Raw genomic sequence first — 20,059 nt, forward strand, 5'->3', positions numbered from 1 at the left:
GTGGTCTCGTCGGCCAGTCCCTGTTAGTAACCGTGCTGCCCTGTTTTGTACCAGTTGAAGTTTCCGGACCGTTTTCAAAGGCAGCCACACGTATAATGCATTGCGGTAATCCAAACGAGAGGTTATCAGAGCATGGATCACTATTTTGGATAGTTGAATGCAGTAGGATAGCTGAACACACAATGCCAAAGCTAGAACATAAGAGCCCTGCTGGATCAGACCCAGGGTCCATCTACTCCAGCACTGTTCTCACAGCTGTCAACCAGGAACCCGCAAGCAGGACACAGTGCAACAGCACCCTCCCTCCCATGTTCCCCAGCAACTGATGTATTTAGGCTTGTTGCCTCTAATACTGGAGGTAGCACAGCCATCGGGACCATTAGCCATGGATAGCCTTCTCCTCCAGGAATTTATCCAACCCCCTTTTAACACCATCCAAATTGGTGGCCATCGCTACGTCTTGTGGCTGTGAATTCCATAGTTTAACTATGCGCTGTGTGAAGAAGTCCTTCCTTTGATCTGTCCAGATAGGGGTTGAAAAAGCCACACTCCATACCACCTTCTACATATCTAAAAGAACTTTGCCCTCCCTCTGTATCTGGTCACCTCCCTCCTTTTTTTAAATACAAACACTATAGTTTGTTCCCACCCCCACCCCCCAGTTGTATCGTCTCAACACAAGATCCCTTACAAGCCTGCCTGTGCTTTGAGATCTTCTGGAGAAGTCCTTCTCTCAGCCCCACGACCATCATGCCTGGTGGGAACATGGGAGAGGGCCTTCTCAGTGGCTGCTCCAGTGCTCTGGAACTCTCTCCCCAGGGAAGCTAGACTGGTTCCTTCCTTGATGCGCTTTCGAAAGCAGGCAAAGACTTTTGGGTTCCGGCAGGCGTGTGACGAATAATTGGGACCGCTGTCTGTGCCAAGGGCTTTTAAAACCGCCGTTTTAAACGTTTTAATGTTGGAATATATTTAATATCTTTTTAACTTTGTATATTTCTATTTATAAGTTTTAAACGTATATGTTTTAAATTTTTGTAATGCCGCCTTGAGGCCCAGCATTGAGCAAAAGGCAGAATATAAATAAATATCATCATCATCATCATCATCATCATCATCATCATTTATTTTCTTATTCCAAAGCAAAATAGTGTTGGCACTGCCAGTTTGAACTTCAGGGTGCAACCCACTTGAGAGTCCTGGCACACCGGCTGAAGGCCAATGCACTACTAGGCTCTGTCTATCTAATGATCTACCTATTTACCTGTATGGGTTAGCAGATCCATATCCTGGTCTTTGACTGGCATCCTCAAAGTGGTTCACAACCCTTATAAAATACATTAAAAACCACACAGTTAAAACACGTGCGCAATCTCCCAATGGGGCTGGTGCTTGCTTTTCTCGTCACCTGCTTGGCTCCCTCCCTCCCTGCTCCTCTCCTGGATTCCTTTCTTCAGGGCAGTGGTTGGGCGGACGACTTATCCGTCGTTTGTGCTGAGCTTAAACTGACTACGGGTTGTTTTGCGCTTGTCTTTCAGTCCCCAGCTCTTCTGGCTTCTGAGAAGGACGGCGTTTGCCACAGCACACCCGTAGCACTTAAACTGCCAACCCCAGTCCCACAGAAATCGTTTGCATTGCAAGTAAGTGGCTGATCAAGCGAAATAGACAGGAGCGGAGAAGAATCACCGGCCGTCAGCACCGTTGCTTACCTTTCTTCTGAAGACAAAGAGGGAAAGACGGCGTGTTCAGTCCTCGGAAGCCAAAATCCAATATGGACTCGAGCTGATATCGTATAGTTATAAGCTTCACATGAACGGAAGTGGCTGTCCAGAGCAAATGCTCATGGCATTTCCAGAATCTCAGAAATAAAAGAGACAAATGCTGAATTGTTAGAACCGCAAGGCAGCCTTCCCGACCCGGTGCGTGTCGGACTACAACTCCCATCACTTCTAGCCAACGGGTCAAGAATGCTGGGAGTTATAGTCCAAAACAACAGGAGGGCACCTGGTTTGAGAAGGCTGGTTTAGATTATAATCTTGCTGGGTAGCTCTGTAAAAAGTGCCCTGTGTGTTGACGGTTCAGGGTAGATAATCATGATAAAGACTTAAGTTGAGACCTGGGGGAAAAAATGTAACATGGAATTTAAACCTCCGAAAACGTCTTCTTCACTTGCTTGCAGATTTGTGAGACTTTTGAACGCACTGTCGTGAACTAAATTCAGATGTAGTGTTTGCACATAATGGTAAGCCAGTATTCCTGGCCTACTGTGAACCTGCAACGTGTTAGTGCACACGGCCTGTTCGCTCCTGGTTTGCTCCTCCCAGGAGCCTGGGTTTGAAGGTCATTGTAAGCTTGACCCTTCCTAGTTGCATGAATGAGTACCTTTATTGAATAAGACTTCTGACCATTTCAAAAAAAATCACATGGTTAGGTTTACTCACTAGCATGAAGGGGGAAGTGAAGTGAAGTGAAGCAGGAGCTGTGTGTATTAGCACAGCGCTTCTTCACAGTAAACCAGGATAAACCAGGAATCCTAGCTTATCGTTATGTGCGAATGTGGCTGCACCAAACCATGGTTTGCAGTAACCACAGTTTAGAACTTGAACCATTGTTTGAGCTTCCAAATGTGCAACAGGTGAAGCATGACGAAGAGATTCATTTTCTATACTCATACTTGGATTCACTTTTGTATCTCTAGAATACTGGAGTCTCTGAATGCTAAATTCACATTCCAGAGATAGGAAAAGTCTAGTAATAATTATGATTATTAAACCGCCTACCAGTCACACTATATAGAACGCTCCTCAAACCTAACAATTATGGTTACATATTAGCTGTAAATGGGCAGTTGCCACAGGAAGCCCTTTTATGTTTGAACGCTGGATGCATTTTTTAGCCCTTTTCTAAAAATACAGAACTTGCGACTTTAGATACGGAGGGGTGTGATCCTGCAAGCTTTTCGAAATGTATTTCAACTGGAGTGGTCTGTATTTGAGGCTTTCTTGCTCAGCTGTGGTTCTAAGTGAATTGACTTTTGCAGGTAAGCTCAGATCCCTCCATGTATATTGAAGTGGAGAATGAAATCACTACAGTGGGAGGCTCAAAGCTTAGCAGGTTAAAGTGCAGTCGAGAAGGAAAGGAATGGGAGACGGTCCTCACCAGCCGGATTCTCTCCGCAGCGGGAAGCTGGTAAGTGTGTGTGTGTATAGTGTGTGTCTGTGAGCACCCAAAAGCTTGAGCAAGGATGCAGAGGGGCAGGGTGAGGCACTGATACAGAGCCTCGGAGGTATTCGAAGCACTTTGTATACAGTGGCTCAGTTCAGACAACATGTTTCTCAGTGGTAGGTTTAGAACTCCACGGTGGAGTTTTTACACCACCGTTGAGAAATGTGTAGTCTGGCGGGAAAACTCCACGCAACAGTGGAGGTTTTTTTGGAAAAACTCCACGCTGAATATCCAGAGGAGAGTTCCTACACAACTGTTGTGTTGAGTGTTGTGTGGAGGGCTCCGTGGAATTTCCTATTGCGTTGAGTTGACTTTTTCCACTGGCTACAGAGTTCCCTGGCAAGAGCGGCGAAAGGAGTGAGTGCCGCTCTAGGAGAGCCGCCGGGATTGTTTTTTTTCCGCAGCAATGGCTGATGGGATACTGCCTGGAGGACCAGGAGAGAGGGCAGAGGAACTATCAATCAAACATCACAATGGATTTTACTCAACTCCACAGTAGCCCACAGTCACTCAACGGTGGAGTTAACACCATGTTGAGGTCTCCCTCTTACTCATGTATTGATATCTATCTTGGTTTGTATCTCCTTGTGCTGCTTTCACGTCGCACGCAAGCCAGTATAGCAGCCTTCCTCAACCTGGGGCGCTCCAGATGTGTTGGACTGCATCTCCCAGAATGCCCCAGCCAGCTGGCTGGGGCATTCTGGGAGTTGTAGTCCAACACATCTGGAGCGCCCCGGGTTGAGGAAGGCTGCAGTATAGAGACCGTTGGTGGGGGAAGTTGGCGTCTCAAACTTTTAGATAAAATTAGAAGTTCCTGAGTTGGTGTTTTTTCCCTCCTGCTCTTTCCCAGCGAGGTGGTGAGTGTTGCTTGCGAGAAGAGGACCCTGTCCGTGTTTTCGGCTTGCGGCCGCCGTCTCCTCCCCCCCATTGTCCTGCATTCGCCCATCTCCACGCTGCACTGCACGGGTTTCTACATTATGGCTCTCACCACGGCTGCAACCCTGTCTGTCTGGTAAGCACGGGGCTACGACTGGCACTTTGAAAAGAATAAAGCTCACCTGCTGTAACGACAAACGAGTTGTACCATTTTTGCGCATTTCTCAGCGGACCAGGCTTCTGCCTTCCTGTTTTGCGCGTGTCTCCAGTTTAAGGACACCGCTGTCTAGATATAAACTTGATGGCTGGGATGATGATTGTTCCCCTTCTTGACGAATGATGCGTATATTTATTTTATTTTTATTATTTAAAAACGCCTTGCCTTTTGCCTTAGAGACAACCTCAAGGTAGCTTACAAGAATCAAAGCAGTAACATTCAATTCTAACCCCACCAGTAGCAAAACAAAAGTAGCCGTATCAGCAGCTAAATGACGAAAAATCAAGGCAGCCGCTAAGTGTTGCATTAAAAGGATCTCAAATGCTGCGAGAAGCAGAGAATAGGACAATGTTCACCTGGCGTCTAAAAGATAACAGAAAATGGCATGAGGCTTACAATTCTGGGCTGAAAGCTCCATAAATTGGGAATTCCATACATCAGTGGCCAGGCTATCTGAAGGAACGCCTCCTCCCGTATGTACCTGCCCGGAACCTAAGGTCATCCTCAGGGGTCCTTCTCTGTGAGCCCCTGCAAAGGAAGTGAGGCAGGTGGCTACCAGGAGGAGGGCCTTCTCTGCTGTGGCACCCCGGCTGTGGAATGAGCTCCCTAAGGAGGTTCACCTCGCATCTACACTATATTCTTTCAGACGCCAGGTGAAGACCTTTTTATTCTCTCAGCATTTTAACAGCCTGTAAATTTAATTTTAACTTCGCTGTTTTAAATTTGCATTTTAAAATTGTATTTCTGCCCTGCTGCTGATTTTATCCTGGTGGTGCTTTTATGTTGTATTTTACATCATGTTTTTATACTGTTTGTTTTATGCATTGAATGGTTTTAATTTTTTGGTGAACCGCCCAGAGAGCTTCGGCTATTGGGTGGTATAAAAAAATGCAATAAATAAATAAACCCTCTTGGAATAGGCTTCCTCTCAGGGAACTTTCACGTACCTAATTTCACCTTGCCCTTGCTACCTGAGTGCTTTGTCTGGTGGGACTTCTGAAGTCCCCACCCTCAAGAGGCCAAAAAAGCTGAAGGGAATAAAAATGGCCTATAGAAGCAAGGTGGAGTCACTGATTGCCTTTCGCTGTTCCTTATTTCTCTCCTTCACTGCTAATATTCCCTGATCGTCCCTCTCCCAGCTTCTAGGGCAGCCTTCCTCAACCTGGGGCGCTCCAGATGTGTTGGACTGCATCTCCCAGAATGCCCCAGCTAGAGCTGCCTGGGGCATTCTGGGAGTTGTAGTCCAACACATCTGGAGCGCCCCAGGTTGAGGAAGGCTTTTCTAGGGAAATTAGTCTCTCAGACGAGATTAACAAGACACAACTCCAAAGTGGCTGTGGAGGAAATAATGGGATGGGAATTGTATCTTGTTCAAACTTGCTGAGATCAAGCCGCCATTGACATCACCCCTTGGATGTGGGGCAGGGGAGGAGCAAAGCGTTCTTACACAAGCAGGTAGTCGATCAGCTCACGTGAAGCGGTGTCAGTGTTTTTCTAGTCCCCTGGATCTTAGCAAGAATTCTATCCACGTAGGCGGCGAGTGGCCCTTTTGCCCTCTGAGGCTGCTGCTGCCGGAGCTCCTGTTGCCACGAGCAGAATATGAGCCCGCTGTGTGTTTAATTTTGCCGCTCTAACCTGCCCCGTTTTCATTTTTCCTGCTCGGGGAAACGTTTGGTGAACCGACACGTAGTTTCCTTTCTCTCCGTTCTTTTTTAACTTCCAGGAATGTTCAGAAACGGTCAGTCGTGGTGAAAGATGAATCCCTGCAAACGATTTTAGCAGGTAATGAAATGGCTTCCAGCGAGGGCTGCCTCTATGCGATATATTAAAAAGGGGGGGGGGAATGTGTCTGGCTGAAAGCCAAAATGCGTCATCCGGCCGCTTCTCCCTCTTCCGTCCCTCCACTTTTCAGCCCCAACAGTCCTTCCTTCCCAGCAGCTGGTGCTCTGCCCCAAACTTCGACTCACAGCACCCACGACTCTCTTCTTTTCAAGCTCCACAGACTAGCCTACTGCTCTCTCCCAGGCTCCCTCAATCTCCCTAACACAGGGGGAGGGTGGACAATGTGTGACCCTCCAGATGGCTTGGATTCAACTCCCTTCATGCACCACCATTGGCTGCGGTGGCTAAGGCTCGTGGGAGTTGTAAGCCGGAACATCTGGAGGGCCGCTCCTTGCTCACCCTCGTCCTGGCCTGCCGCCGGCGGAGGAATAATTAACTCTCATTTCCCGCCGACGAAAGCACATTAGAAGTCAAAATCGCCTGCTCTTGACGTTCCCTTCAACATCGTCCCTGGAGCCCCATGCGATCCAGTCACCGGAGTTGATAGCAGGGGTGTTGAGCCTTCCATCTGAAAGGAATTCGGCCCTCGTTCCAGTGGTGGGTGGGGCCAGAGGCAGAGGCGGCGGCTCCCCCCCTTGCTGCAAGGGAATCTCATGTCATTTGATTTGATTCGTAGGAAGCGAAACCACTGTGTCTCAGATCTTGTTGACCCAACACGGCATCCCCGTAATGAACATGTCTGACGGAAAAGCGTACTGCTTCAGCCCTTCTCTGTCTTCCTGGTAAGCGCTGAGTGGGGGACGTTGGCCTTTATCTCATTTTCATTTACACCGGGCTGGACTAGATCCGCGAGTTGGTTTTTGTTTGGTCCTTCGGGATCTTTTGAGTACCGTATTTCTTCGATTCTAAGACGCACTTTCCCCCCCTAAATTAACAGCTCTAAAAACGGACCGCGTCTTAGAATCGATGGCGTCTTAGAATCGAAGACATACGGTATTGTCCTTTGTTTTAGTACGTCCCGTCACTGATTTGGATGGCTCAAAAGCGGGTTGGATAAATCCTCTGAGGAGAAGGCTATCCCAAGCTATTTAGTCCTGGTGGTTAAGTTCCTCTGCAGGGGCGTTGCTTTTCCTTCCTGGAAACCTGCTGCTGCTTTAACCTCTGAGCGCCAACGAGGGTTAGCGACTGAATCCGCCCCCCTATATGAGGGTTTGGGGTGGGTGGTGGCGGCGGCACTTAGGAGGACCTTTTGCCTGAAGCGGCGCAGAAGTCACTCCGAGCCAATAAAGGAAACGGAGCCATTCGCGTCTTCCCCGCCCCTTCTCCCTCCCTTCTTAGGCGCGAAACCAAACTCTGGGGTTTCCCGCCCTGGATGCAGCGGGGAGCGGCTGGAGGCCTTTCGGGGTTCGTCTCCCCCTCTGTGCTCAGGACCCCCGAACCTTTCAGGCTGCCCCTCGGCCGGCCCCCTCCTGACCGCAGCCCCTGCAGCTCCTTCCTGCCGCGACCCTGGGCTCAGCGGGGAGGAAGCAGGAGGGTGGCAGAAGGGCTCTTGCTTCGTCCTGCATTTGTGCAGGGAGGGCGGTGGGGTTTTGCTTTGCAGCAGAAACAAAACTCCAAGATGGAGGGCAGACCCAGACAGGAAATTCAGGCAGCTTTTGACAGGAAACAAACTACCGTATTTCTTTGATTCTAAGATGCCCTTCCCCCCCCCCCAAATTAACATCTCTAAAAATGGGGTGCGCCTTAGAATCGATGGCGTCTTAGAAGCGAAGAAATACGGTAAATGCTTTAATCTAAGGCGACAGCAGTTACCCTCAAGCTGTTTTCCTCCGTAGCAGCTAGGTTTACTTTGGAATAAACGGACCCTAAAGCACAGCCTTAAACTGGGAAGTCCTTTCTTTGCAATGGTCCTCCCTTCCACTCAGAACTTGTGCTTGCTTCATATTGCAGTGCGCACACAGTAGCACAGATTTCAAGGTTCCTGCAATTTGGGATTTCACCAGATGGGAAATAAGATACTGGAGCAAATATCGATTCCCCCATTTGATTTTAAGAGGGGTTGATCTTATCTGTCATTTGTTTACTTATTTATTTACAATATTTATTATTAATAATAAATTTATTTCTTACCCACCTCTCCATTTTGATCGAGGTGGAGAACAACAATAAACGGTAAAATACATAATACTCAATTAAAACATAATATACATTGTTAAAAACATTTGAAAAACATCTTAAAATTCCACTGGATAGGCCTGCCGGAAGAGATCAGTCTTTATAGCTTTCTTAAATGCTAAAAGACTGTTAAGTTGACGAGTCTCCTCCGGCAGGCCATTCCACAGTCTGGGAGCAGCAGAAGAGAAGGTCCTCTGGGTAACAGCTGTTAATCTAGTTTTTGCTGGCTGAAGTAGATTTTTCCCAGAGGACTTGAGTGTGTGGGGCGGATTGTATGGGAGAAGGCAATGCTGCAGGTAGCCTGGATCCAAACCATGTAGGGCTTTAAAGGTGATAACCAACACTTTATACTTTGCTTGGAAACTAATTGGCAGCCAGTGAAGAGATTTTAAAGCTGGTGTAATATATCGCTCCATATCATTCCGGAGCGGTGCACGTAGGAATAAAACAGTAAAAAGAAAGAAGGTTAAGAACAGCAAATTAAAACTGTTCAGTTAAAAGAAAGGGCCCATAAAAAACACGGTAGGCCAGTTGAGGAAGGCTTCCTGAAATAGAGCTGTTTTCAGGAGGCACCGGAAGCAGCCTAGCTTTGGCGCCTGCCTGACTTCCCGGGGCAGGGAGCTCCAAAGAGAAGGGGCCACCACACCCAAGGCTCTTCTCCTGGTGGACTCCAATCAGACCAAAGGTCCAAGTGGAACCGCCAGGACCAGGCCCTCCAATGACCTCAGGGACCAGGCAGGTTGGTAAGGGAGAAGGCGCTCTCTCGGGTATTTAATTCAACTGAATTTTTTTTGTTTTTGTCTTTCCAGGAGCCTCGTCTCTGACAAACAGGAGACTCTAGCACAGTGTGCAGACTTCAGAACCAGTTTACCATCCCAGGAGGCTCTGCTGTGTTCAGGACCCTTAGCCATAATACAAGGGAGAACGTCGAAGTATGAGCTTGAGCATTTTGTTCTTCGTTACTGCTTCTCCAGTATTTTTGTCTTCTTTCCCTCTTCACATTATCCTGGCAGCTAGCTGTATCCATCCCATCCCATTCTATTTTATTTATTTTAGGACGCAATCCTATGAGTTGCACACTGGGTACTCATAAGTCCCTGGCCACGGTGACACATGCCTTAGTTACATCCCGATTGGATTACTGTAACGCACTCTACGTGGGGCTGCCTTTGAAGAGTGTTCAGAAACTCCAGCTGGTTCAAAGAGCTGCAGCCAGATTGTTGACCGGAGCTGGTTACAGGGAGCATACAACTCCCCTGTTAAAACAGCTCCACTGGCTTCCAGTCTGTTTCCGGGCACAATTCAAAGTGCTGGTTATGACCTATAAAGCCCTATATGGTTCGGGTCCAGGTTATTTGAAAGACCGTATTCTCCCTTATGAGCCTGCCCGTGCTTTGAGATCTTCTGGAGAAGCCCTTCTTTCAGTCCCACCTTCTTCACAGGCACGCTTGGTGGGAACACGGGAGAGGGCCTTCTTGGTGGCTGCTCCGGTGCTCTGGAACTCTCTTCCCGGGGAAGCTAGGCTGGCTCCCTCCTTGATGAAGCAGGCTAAAAGTTTTTTGTTCAAGCAGGACTTTGGAGAATAATCCAGCCTTCCATCTATGTTAATGTCTTATAATTTTGTTGTGTATTTTTTTAATTGTTTATGGTTTTGTCCCCCCCCCCCCCCATGTATGTTTTAAACTTTATAAGGCCCAGCATTGGGCAAAAGGCAGGATACAAATTATTATTATTATTATTATTATTATTATTATTATTATTATTATTATTATTATTACTATTATTATTTTGGCTGTCCAGCTGGGGGCTTTGGAGTGGGATGGGAGAGGCCGTACGGCGCTTGGAAACTGTGTATTTATGTATTATGACTTTATTTATTGAAACATTTGTATGCCGCCCTATATCACTGGGATCTCAGGGCAGCATACAGATAAAATCAGAACAATGCAAGAACAGTAAATATACTATCTTAACAAGCTTCCGCAGCCTTGCCCCCAGGTCCACCTCCTTTTCACTTGTTTTAGGCTGCTTAGGGTATTCTGTATATAGGTGGCTTATAAGCAGAATAAATAATACAGTAGTAACAGCAATGGCAAACTGCGATTTGCCATTCACGTCGGTATGCGTGCACAAAAGTCCTTGCGGTTGGACCGATTTCTTCGCCGCCACTGGAAATGTTCCTGTCTCTGCTCGCTCTTGCAGTTCCGGCAGGCAAGCGGCACGGTTGTTCTCCATGCCTCACTTGGTGCAACAGGAAACCACTCTGGCGTACTTGGAGAGTCAAGTTGCAGCTGCGCTGACTTTACAGTCGAGTCATGAATACCGCCACTGGCTCCTTATCTATGCACGGTATCTAGTTAACGAAGGTGAGCCGAGTTCAGGGGTCCGGTGGGTTTTGGGTATACTGTAACGTCGAGAAAATGTCCCTTTTCATTGCGGGGCAGAGAAAAGGAAGGACTTCTTCACACAGCTCATAGTTAAATGATGGGATTCGCTACCACAAGGTGTCGTGATGGCGAACGATTTGGATGGCTTTAAAAGGGGGTTGGATCAATTTCTGGAGAAGGAGAAGTCTCTCCGTTGCTACTAGCCCTGATGGTTATGTGCTATCTCCAGTATCCGAGGCAGTAAGCCTGTGTGCTCCAGTTGCTGGGGAACATGGGTAGGAGGGTGCTGTTGCACCATGTCCTGCTTTGTGGATCCCTGGCTGATGTCTGGTTGGCCACTGTGTGAACAGAGTGCTGGACTAGATGGACCCTTGGTCTGGTCCAGCAGGGCTCTTCCTATGTTCTTATGAGATCTTCTTTTCATGTTGTCTCTGCTGCCTTTGATACGTCTCTCATTTGGGTGTTTTCTTCCCAAATCCACCCTGGTTGCCTCAGTCCCCTTGTCGGCACTGTGATCAACAACCCACCTCTCTCCTCATGCAGTGGGTCACTTCAAACTGACCCCCAAGGAGCGATCGTCACGTTATGCTTGGCTTCAGCTGGAAACCATGCACATGAGCGTTCTCTGCCAACTTTGGGCCAGCTCAGCCAGAGAGTCCATCCTGCAGTGAACAGCGCTATTGATAGTAAATCTATCCATCATGAACCCCATTTCACTTTCTATCTTTGTTTAGGGTTTGAATATCGATTGCGGGAATTATGCAAGGATTTACTGGGTCCGGTCCACAGCTCAAGCGGAAGTCAGTGGGAATCAACGGTTGTGGTAAGTGTTGGCTTCCCCCCAGGATGGATTAAATAAATCTCGGTACGTCTCCCTCTGCCTTTGCTGAGCTACAAGATGGCAAAGGAACAGGAATGGATACTGACATTTCAGCTACACGTTAGCATTATGCAATTGTTGATCACCGGGCTCGTTAGTACGTACAATGGCTTTTTTTACGAAGTAACGCCAGTTTGTAGCTCATAACCACACTGAGAATAAATTCTCAGTGTCAAAAAGGAGGGATACAGATCTGACGTCAGAAAATGCAGTGTTCAGAGCCCGTGGGAGAACGTTTCAACCTCTGTTGTTGACTTTACAGTGGCCCTTCTTGATAAGTTATAAGTCAGTGTTTTTGCTGGAGGTTCCCATGTTCGAGAAGTTCAGTTCTATCACCTGTGGCCTGAATCAAGATCATGGCTTTCTCTCTCTCTACGTAACCTTAATTAGTTTACCAGTGCCAGGTTGTTTGTGTTGTCACCAACACTGCTTTGTGAGAGGTCATTGTATTTATTTTACATACATTTAAGCTTATTTTACATGCATCTTACATTTCCTCCCAAGTTGTACATACCTGTCAATTTAGAATAACAGTTCATGCGTTTGATGAAGTGGACTGTAGTCCACCAAAGCTTGGGCCATAATGCCTTTTGCTTTCAAGGTGCTTCTAGACTCTAGGTTGTTTTTGATGCAACAGACTAACGTGGCCGTTGCTCTGTGTGATTATCCCTGATAATCGTAGGGTGCAAATTGTGCAACAATTTATTTAATCTTTGGTTATCAGAGGCACGTTTGAGAGCTTCTGGGATCATGGAACTTGCTGCAGACTGGGCCAGTTATTTCAAATACAACACATTTCTCCATGCAGTCGCCTACCTGGGGACAGTTGATACAGAGAGGACAGAGGCGAGACTGCGCAAACTGAAGTTAACTATAACTCCCGCGTGAAATACCGGCATCCATTATGTGATGTACATCATAGGCGTGCGCAAGGGGTGTGTGGGGTGTGCTCAGGCACGCCCTAATGTCTCAAGCAATAAGCACTGAATGGAGGGAGCGTTGAGGGGGATCCAGATGCAGTGGGAATGGTCCCCTGGCTGCTCTGCCACCATGCTAAGGAACTGTTGCTCTTGGCAGCAGAAATGAAAAGGAATCTCTCTGCTGGGAGCCACACTAAGAGGCCAGGAGGAGGGCCCCCAAAGGCTTATATCACCTCGTAAGCCCCTCCTCTAGCCACAAAGCCCCACAAAATGTCTCCTTATCCCCCCCCCCCACCTGCAAGGGCCCTCCTGCTGTCAGGCAAGCCAAATGTGGTGTTTAATAAATAAATGGATAAAAATAATGTCCTTTATGATTGGGTATTCAATCAATGTTCACCTTAAAAATAAATAAATAAAATTCCCTAATGAAATGCGCTGCGCACGCCTGTGATGCACCTTTGAAGGGTCTCTTTTCTTCTCGTTTTTGCGCAGGGCCTACGAAAGCGAGAGCTCCTCAAAGAACTGCTCCCCGTCATCGGTCAGAACCTTCGTTTCCAGCGGCTTTTCACGGAATACCAAGAGCAGCTAGACATCTTGAGAGACAAGTAGCGTCTTCCCAGACGTTCTTCTGGCCTCTGGGAAAGTTGGAGAAAAGCATTTAGACAGAAGTGAAAAGGGAGGGGCGGCGTACGCACCTCGAGGGGGCGGCACAAGAACCAGGCCCACGGTGTTTTAACGCGCAAAATACCGTCCTTCTAAAAGAAGGTCGCAAGAGGAATGTGTGGAAATATGGGAATGAACAGAGTTGTCGTGGGTTTTTTCCCCCCGAGTGGAATTTGGGCACGGCAGCTGTGGCCTGTGGTGGCCATGGAAAAGCTGTGGGGAATGGTCTTCGGGTTCCTTTTGATTCCAGATCCCATAGTGACAAATATCAAAGAAGCTATTTGGGAGCTGCTTGGATTTAGGATATCCTGTGAAAAAGCACAGTACAAGAAGATAAACTGAATATCACATTAGCCCTTGTTCCAGGGTTCTTTGCTAAGGATTTATTGTGGCTCTGTCCTGTATTTGGGTTATATAAGGAGGCCCACAAAAGAAAATCTCATAAACTACTTAAGGAATTATGCAGCCAACAGACTCTTAACTGTGAATAACAATTAAAAAAAAGTAAAAACAAATTACAGGCTGTTCTATCACATGGACTATTTTTGTACTAGAATTTGCTAACTTGTAATATGAACCTTTTATTTGGCCAATAACTAAGAATTTGCCCTTACCAAGCCACCTGGTTGTATGAAACTTAACTCGTTAATTATGACAGCTCTGTTGCTGAATAATTGTACCAAAATTAATGTCATCTGGTTTTTAATTTTTAACTCTTTGTAAAAGGCATTTTGCGGGGATGGAAGCGGGTGGGGTGGGCGGTAGCTAAAAAGGAAGGGTTGGATTTTTGGGGTGGTTTTTTTTTGTAAGTACAAATAATAAATGAACATGGCATTGATCTAAGAACAAACGTTTGACATTCTTGTGCTGCTTGTAGTAGCATTAAACTGTACAGGTCACAGCCTGTTAAAACAAATACTGAATTCAGCCTTTTTCAGTCAGAAGTCTTTATTTTTTCATCAATGGGTCATCATAAATGCATCTTGGAAATTAAGCACAAAGTCTCTGTGTGGGGTGGTGGTAGATGCATAAACCAGCCTTCCCCAACCTGCACCCCCCCATATTTGTTGGACTACACCCCCAGCATCCCCAGCTGGGGATGGTGGGACTTGTAGTCCAACACATCTGGAGGGAAACAATTGGGGGAGATTGGCCTAAACAAGTGTGCACATATGGGATGACATATGACAAAAGTGGGTCACAACCCCGAATGGGTTATGGCAAAGCTGCTGCCACCCATTTGGGCTGTGGAGAAAATTGTGAAAGTGGGCCCCATGTTGCAGGTTGGGAGTCCGAGGTGGGTCTCGGGTCTGGACGAGTTGGAGACCACCGTTCTAATGAGCCGTGTGTTGTGGTGGAGGACTTCTAAGGGTACCTCCAGACAGCGGACTTAGAGCACTCACAATCAAACATCATTCCATCTGTTTGGTCTTTTCTCTTTAACGGATTTTCCATGGTAAAAAAAAAATGTAAGAAGCTGCAGGAAAACATGGAAGGAGTACCAGGGGAAGACAACGATACCTGGACCCACCCCATTCTAAAATTCAGTGGACCGGCGAGAAGGATGGTATGATAAAAGCCTCATCTGGAGGCACCTTAAGCCCGTGAGAAGTGGGCAAATTCCAGGGCAAGAGAGCTCCAAGTCAAACATGAGGATAGACAGCCACTTGGGCTTTCAAGATCATCTGTGGTCCTCAGAGCTTTCCAGGAAAAGGCATAGAAGAGTTCCAGTGTGAAGTAGTGGTTAAAGCAGCCTTTGACACTGTCCTCCAGATGTTTAGAACTCTGACTCCCATCAACCCCTGCCCACATGGGCAATGGTCAGGAATGCTGGGCATTGTAGTCGAAAGCATCTGGAGGGCACCAGGATGGGAAAGGCTGCAATCCTATGCATATTTAAATGGGAAAGTCCTACAACTCCCAGCATTCCTCAGCCGGGAATGCTGGGAATTGTAGGACTTCTTCTGTCTAAACATGTAAAGGATTCCACCCTTAGTGTGTTCAGGCTAAGCCCAGGGAGAGCTAGCTTTAAATCCCCACACAATTTATGACGTTCAATGCACGCAGGTGATCAGGGCAAAAGCAAACCATATTTTATTCCCGTAGTCATGGCGGTGCTAGGATTTCAATAAGTTTAGAATGCAAAACTGCACAGGCTCGGAGTATTATTTTTTAAAAGCAGGCTTGGCAAACAGTTTTGGTTGTATGCAACATATCAATAATAAAAAACGCATGGGAATGACAGGTGGGGAGGGGAAGGAAAAAGTTATGTGTTACAGAATAATAGATATGGCTACCTAAAAGGAGCTCCCATAAGATTAAGTCCAGGATTAAAATTACCGAGCTGGACCTCTGCTGCTTTAGCATCTCTGGTTTATAAGGATTAGGTAGCTGGTGATGGGGTTAGACAAGCCGCCTTCTAGAGACCTGCAACACCACTAGTGCCAGAGTAGATAATTCTGGGTTATTTGGACAATTGGTCCTTGTTCTTGAGGGCCATATACAGTCTCTGTCAAAACTTCTTACTGGGATCTTACTGATACCTGCAAAAGTGATTTGAGCATGTTGGTGAAAAAATACTGCAAATTTGATCAGAGAATGGTTATTGAACATTACAAGACAGTGCTGAAATAAGCAAGTTACCTGGAAAACTGTGAAATAACTGGTTGCCACCTCAAATCTAAAAGAGAAGCGAGCGCTGTTTATTTTCTCTTGGATTACTCATTCTACATTGTATGGCATTCTCTAGTCTGTTTCAGGCAGGAGGGGTTGTAGATGAAAGAAGCACACACAAAACAACAGCCAGATTATAACTTTAAACATAAATATTTGAAAATCTAGTTAACCCTATTCTAGGCCTTTGCTTGTGAAAACCATGGAAAAGTCAACTTCCTCTGGAGTAGTTTTTTAGTTCCCCCAGGAGGCTAAACAGGTACCCACCTTCTCTATCCCCGTAAAAATAATAATTTCCAAATGTATTATTTTATTAACTGTATTATTAATAGTTAAAATTATTATGTATTTAATAACAGTAGTTCTATTATTATTATTATTATTATTATTATTATTATTATTATTATTATTATTACTACTACTACGTTTATACACTGTATGGGGTGTGTGGGGAACACAATGAGGAGCCGGAACCTTACATGATATTAGTATTTGATTATAAACTGTATTATAGGGTGACCATATGAAAAGGAGGACAGGGCTCCTGTATCTTTAATAGTTGCATAGAAAAGGGAATTTCAGCAGGTATCACTTGTATATATGGAGAACCTGGTGAAATTCCCTCTTCATCACAACAGTTAAAGTTGTAGGAGCTAGACTAGAGTGACCAGATTTAAAAGAGGGCAGGACACCTGTAGCTTTAACCATTGCGATGAAGAGGAAATTTCTGCAGGTTCCCCTTATATACAAATGACACCTGCTGAAATTTGCTTTTCAATACAACTGTTAAAGATACAGGAGCCCTGTCCTCGTTTTCATATGGTCACCCTACTGTATTATTAATAAATAATTATTAAATATTTAATAGTACCAACAATAGTTCTATTATTAACAATAACAATACATTTCGTGCCTCTCCCTCGTTTATATATTGTATGGGAGAGAGAGCGGGGGTCGGGGGGGGGGGGCAAAGAATGAGGTGCCGGAACCTTAAGTGATAGCTTCGTGTTTCCAGGTGGGGCCAGTCTGAGCGGTGCACGGCCCTCAACCGGAAGTACCGTATTTAGCGTCTTTACGGAAGACGAGAGTATTTGGGGCGCCGGTTGCGCAGCGACCGACTGAGGGGCTCTGGGTCCCTTCTTCGTTTGGATTATCCGGGCGGGGTCGGTTGTTTTTCCTCAGCTTTCCAGTGGTCGAGAGCCGCCGCCGCCGCCATGGGGAAAAGGCAGCACCAGAAGGACAAGATGTAAGTGACTGGGTCCTCTCTCTCTCTCTCTCTCTCTCTCCTCTTATTCCTCCTCCCTCCCAATCCCCTTTCCTTTTGTGTCATGTCTTTTAGCTTGTAAGCCTGTGGGCAGGGACTGTCAAGAAATACTTTCCGCCGTGTACAGCCGCCGTGAGAGCCTTTTTGGGCTGAATGGTGGCATAAAAATGCATAAATAAATAAATAAATAAAATATTTCCCCCAAACAACGACAACAACAGCAGCGTAATGAGTAGTTTGTTGGAGTTGTCAGGCTGTGGTAAAACACTATTTAAAAACAAACACCACTTAATTCCCTCGCTCTCATGTGGCAGAAACCTGAGGGTAGAGGCTTGATAAATAGTACTTTGCCATCTGCTTTTTTAAATGTATTATTATTATTATTAGAAGAAGAAATGCAGATTTTTAAAATCTGTATTTGAATAATAATGATAATAATAATAACTACTGTAGTCTTTTCGGGTGTGCAGAGTGTTTCACATGCATAATCTAAAAACATAAGAACCCTGCTGTAGTTCAGTAAACCCCAAACATTGTAATCTTTACAAAACTTACTGTAAGTAAGAACTTTACTGTGTTCAATGGGACTTACTTCTTAGTAAGTGTGTAGGACTTTATTTATTTATTTATTTATTACATTTTTATACCGCCCAATAGCCGAAGCTCTCTGGGCGGTTCACAAAAATTAAAACCATAATAAAACAACCAACAGGTTAAATGCACAAATACAAAATACAGTATGAAAAGCACAACCAGGATAAAACCACGCAGCAAAATTGATGTAAGATTAAAATACAGAGTTAGAACAGTCAAATTTAAATTTAAGTTAAAATTAAGTGTTAAAATACTGAGAGAATAAAAAGGTCTTCAGCTGGCGACGAAAAGAGTACAGTGTAGGTGCCAGGCGGACCTCTCTGGGGAGCTCATTCCACAGCCGGGGTGCCACAGCAGAGAAAGCCCTCCTCCTAGTAGCCACCTGCCTCACTTCCTTTGGCAGGGGCTCATGGAGAAGGGCCCCTGTGGATGATCTTAAGGTCCGGGCAGGCACATATTTAGAACTGGAAGCTAAACCTCATGGCTATTTACACACTCCCTCCTGCTTTGCCCTTAACCAGTGGCTTCTCCATGATGTTACAAGAGAGATTTCATTTTTATTTGAATTTTGATGTTGCACACAATGGAACTTGCCTGACATGCTTGTTTTGAGTACCTTTCCCAAATTCTGCGTAAGAAGCTCATGGCTATAGCTGGATGTGTTGTCCCTTAACTGTGTCTTTCCTCTCTTTAGGTACATAACATGTACAGAATATACACATTTTTATGGAGGAAAGAAAGCAGGTATGTAATGAGTATCTACATAACTTTTTGTCTCTTGAAATACACATCACAATTGACTCCTTCGCACCTTCTATGTGCAAATCCAAATGAAACAGGAAGTACGACTACACTAACACCCTCTGATATCATGCCCTTGTTAGAACCTGTTGATATTTGCATCTTGCGCGTGGATGTCTGTAAAGGAGTATTTGCTCACCTCCAATCATGCTGGGGTTCTGCTTGCGTGTAGTGCCTGCCCCTTTGCAGATGTCTGCGCTGAACACACAGGTGCCAAGGGTGTGTGACAGATGTGGCATCAGTGATGCATCCTAGCCTCCTGTTCTGTTTGTTGAACCCCTTCACACCTATAATGTGATGTCTTGTGGAACTCTCCAGGTGCTATTGAATTGATTACTATCCTGCTTTGCTCTCTTTCCCTCTATCTCTGTGATGGTGGTGGTGTTCTCAGGGTGAAGAGGACAGTAGTGGTAAAGGGCTTCTACTCAGATAAGGTCTTAATTGTGCTGTGATGTGTTAAACCAACTTGTTAACAGTTTTCACAACTTAGAGCAAAAACACAGTGCATTTATTATCAGTATATTTAACCCAGGTTGAACATCGTCTGTGCATGAAATCTGATTTGTTCTTCTTCTTTCTTTGAACAGAAATTCCACAGTCCAACTTCAGACGTCTCCCTTTTGATCACTGCAGGTGAGCCTTGAAGAAATATGAGATTCTAATATGCTTTTTAGTTCCTTCATACCTCCCCTAGGAAGCTGCCTTTATACTGAGTCAGACCATTGGTCTCTCTTGCTCAGTCTTGTTTGCACTACAACTCCCATACGCTCCAGACAGCATGGGCAATGGCCAGGCATTCTGGGTATCTGGAGGGTACCAGGTTGCCTGTCTGTGTTAATTGGTAGCAGCTCCACATCATTTCAAGACAGGGGCCTTTCCAGCCCTACCTGGAAATGCCTGGGACTGAGCCAGTGCTATGGCTCTTCCCATCATTTTGAATTGCTTAGCTAATGGTTAGATTTAAACTTCCCCCGTTCACTCCTTCTCTCGAGGAAGCCCATCGGCTCCTATATGAACCTCCCTATTCCTTAAAATCAGGGATGGGCAACCAAAATTCAGTTGGGGGGAATGGATGATCCCACACTCAGTTCTTTGCGGACCCGATGTCATTTGGTCCCTGGCAAGCACATCAAAAGGATTATTCTCCCAGTGCATCCATCAGCATGTCTCCATAGGTCAGATGGGCAACCTCTGTGCCCATTTTCCTCTAATTGCTTCAGGTGTTCCCATGTTCAGAGGTTGGGGGTCTACCAGGAATGGGGCACATTGTGATATTTACCTTTTTCTTTTCTGACCAATTTTAAAACTATCCAGAAAAATTGCTACCCTCTAAAAAAAAAAGCCTCAATGACTAGCATGTCCATAACACTCAACTATGGTTTAGCGTTCTGTCCAAAACAGACTGTTAGGGTGATCTTGCGATGATTAATTCCTGTCTTTGGGAATTGAATTTTATTATTAAGGCAACCCCACATGGGTTTTAGCCAAATACAAGATCAGAGTCATAAGATACAAATATTACATCATCATCATCATCATCATCATCATATATTTATTTCTTACCCACCTCTCCCTTTGGATAGTTATGGTATAGCATTGTATTGA

At 45.7% G+C, this 20,059-nt stretch overlaps 3 protein-coding genes across 3 annotated transcripts in view; 2 read left to right on the forward strand and 1 right to left on the reverse strand.

Moving 5' to 3' along the window:
- The window catches only part of LOC134410446 (protein HIRA), a 50,600-nt gene extending 36,682 nt beyond the window's left edge, over positions 1–13,918 (forward strand). Inside the window, exons 17-25 of the mRNA XM_063143710.1 lie at positions 1,536–1,637; positions 3,038–3,186; positions 4,073–4,234; positions 6,039–6,097; positions 6,774–6,879; positions 9,082–9,204; positions 10,475–10,638; positions 11,394–11,482; positions 12,952–13,918. Of these exons, the coding sequence (XP_062999780.1) occupies positions 1,536–1,637; positions 3,038–3,186; positions 4,073–4,234; positions 6,039–6,097; positions 6,774–6,879; positions 9,082–9,204; positions 10,475–10,638; positions 11,394–11,482; positions 12,952–13,068 (1,071 nt within the window). The 3' untranslated portion in view covers positions 13,069–13,918. The remainder of the gene's footprint in view (positions 1–1,535; positions 1,638–3,037; positions 3,187–4,072; positions 4,235–6,038; positions 6,098–6,773; positions 6,880–9,081; positions 9,205–10,474; positions 10,639–11,393; positions 11,483–12,951) is intronic.
- YPEL1 (yippee like 1) overlaps positions 1–20,059 on the reverse strand; it is a 120,403-nt gene that overhangs the window by 1,969 nt on the left and 98,375 nt on the right. The gene's annotated exons all lie outside the window — the stretch shown is intronic.
- PPIL2 (peptidylprolyl isomerase like 2) overlaps positions 16,882–20,059 on the forward strand; it is a 65,466-nt gene continuing 62,288 nt past the window's right edge. Inside the window, exons 1-3 of the mRNA XM_063143712.1 lie at positions 16,882–17,041; positions 18,348–18,397; positions 19,042–19,087. Coding sequence (XP_062999782.1) covers positions 17,010–17,041; positions 18,348–18,397; positions 19,042–19,087 — 128 coding nt within the window. The 5' untranslated portion in view covers positions 16,882–17,009. The remainder of the gene's footprint in view (positions 17,042–18,347; positions 18,398–19,041; positions 19,088–20,059) is intronic.

The sequence above is a fragment of the Elgaria multicarinata genome, chromosome 18 (genome assembly GCF_023053635.1).
Source record: "Elgaria multicarinata webbii isolate HBS135686 ecotype San Diego chromosome 18, rElgMul1.1.pri, whole genome shotgun sequence".
Classification (NCBI taxonomy): Eukaryota; Metazoa; Chordata; class Lepidosauria; order Squamata; family Anguidae; genus Elgaria; species Elgaria multicarinata.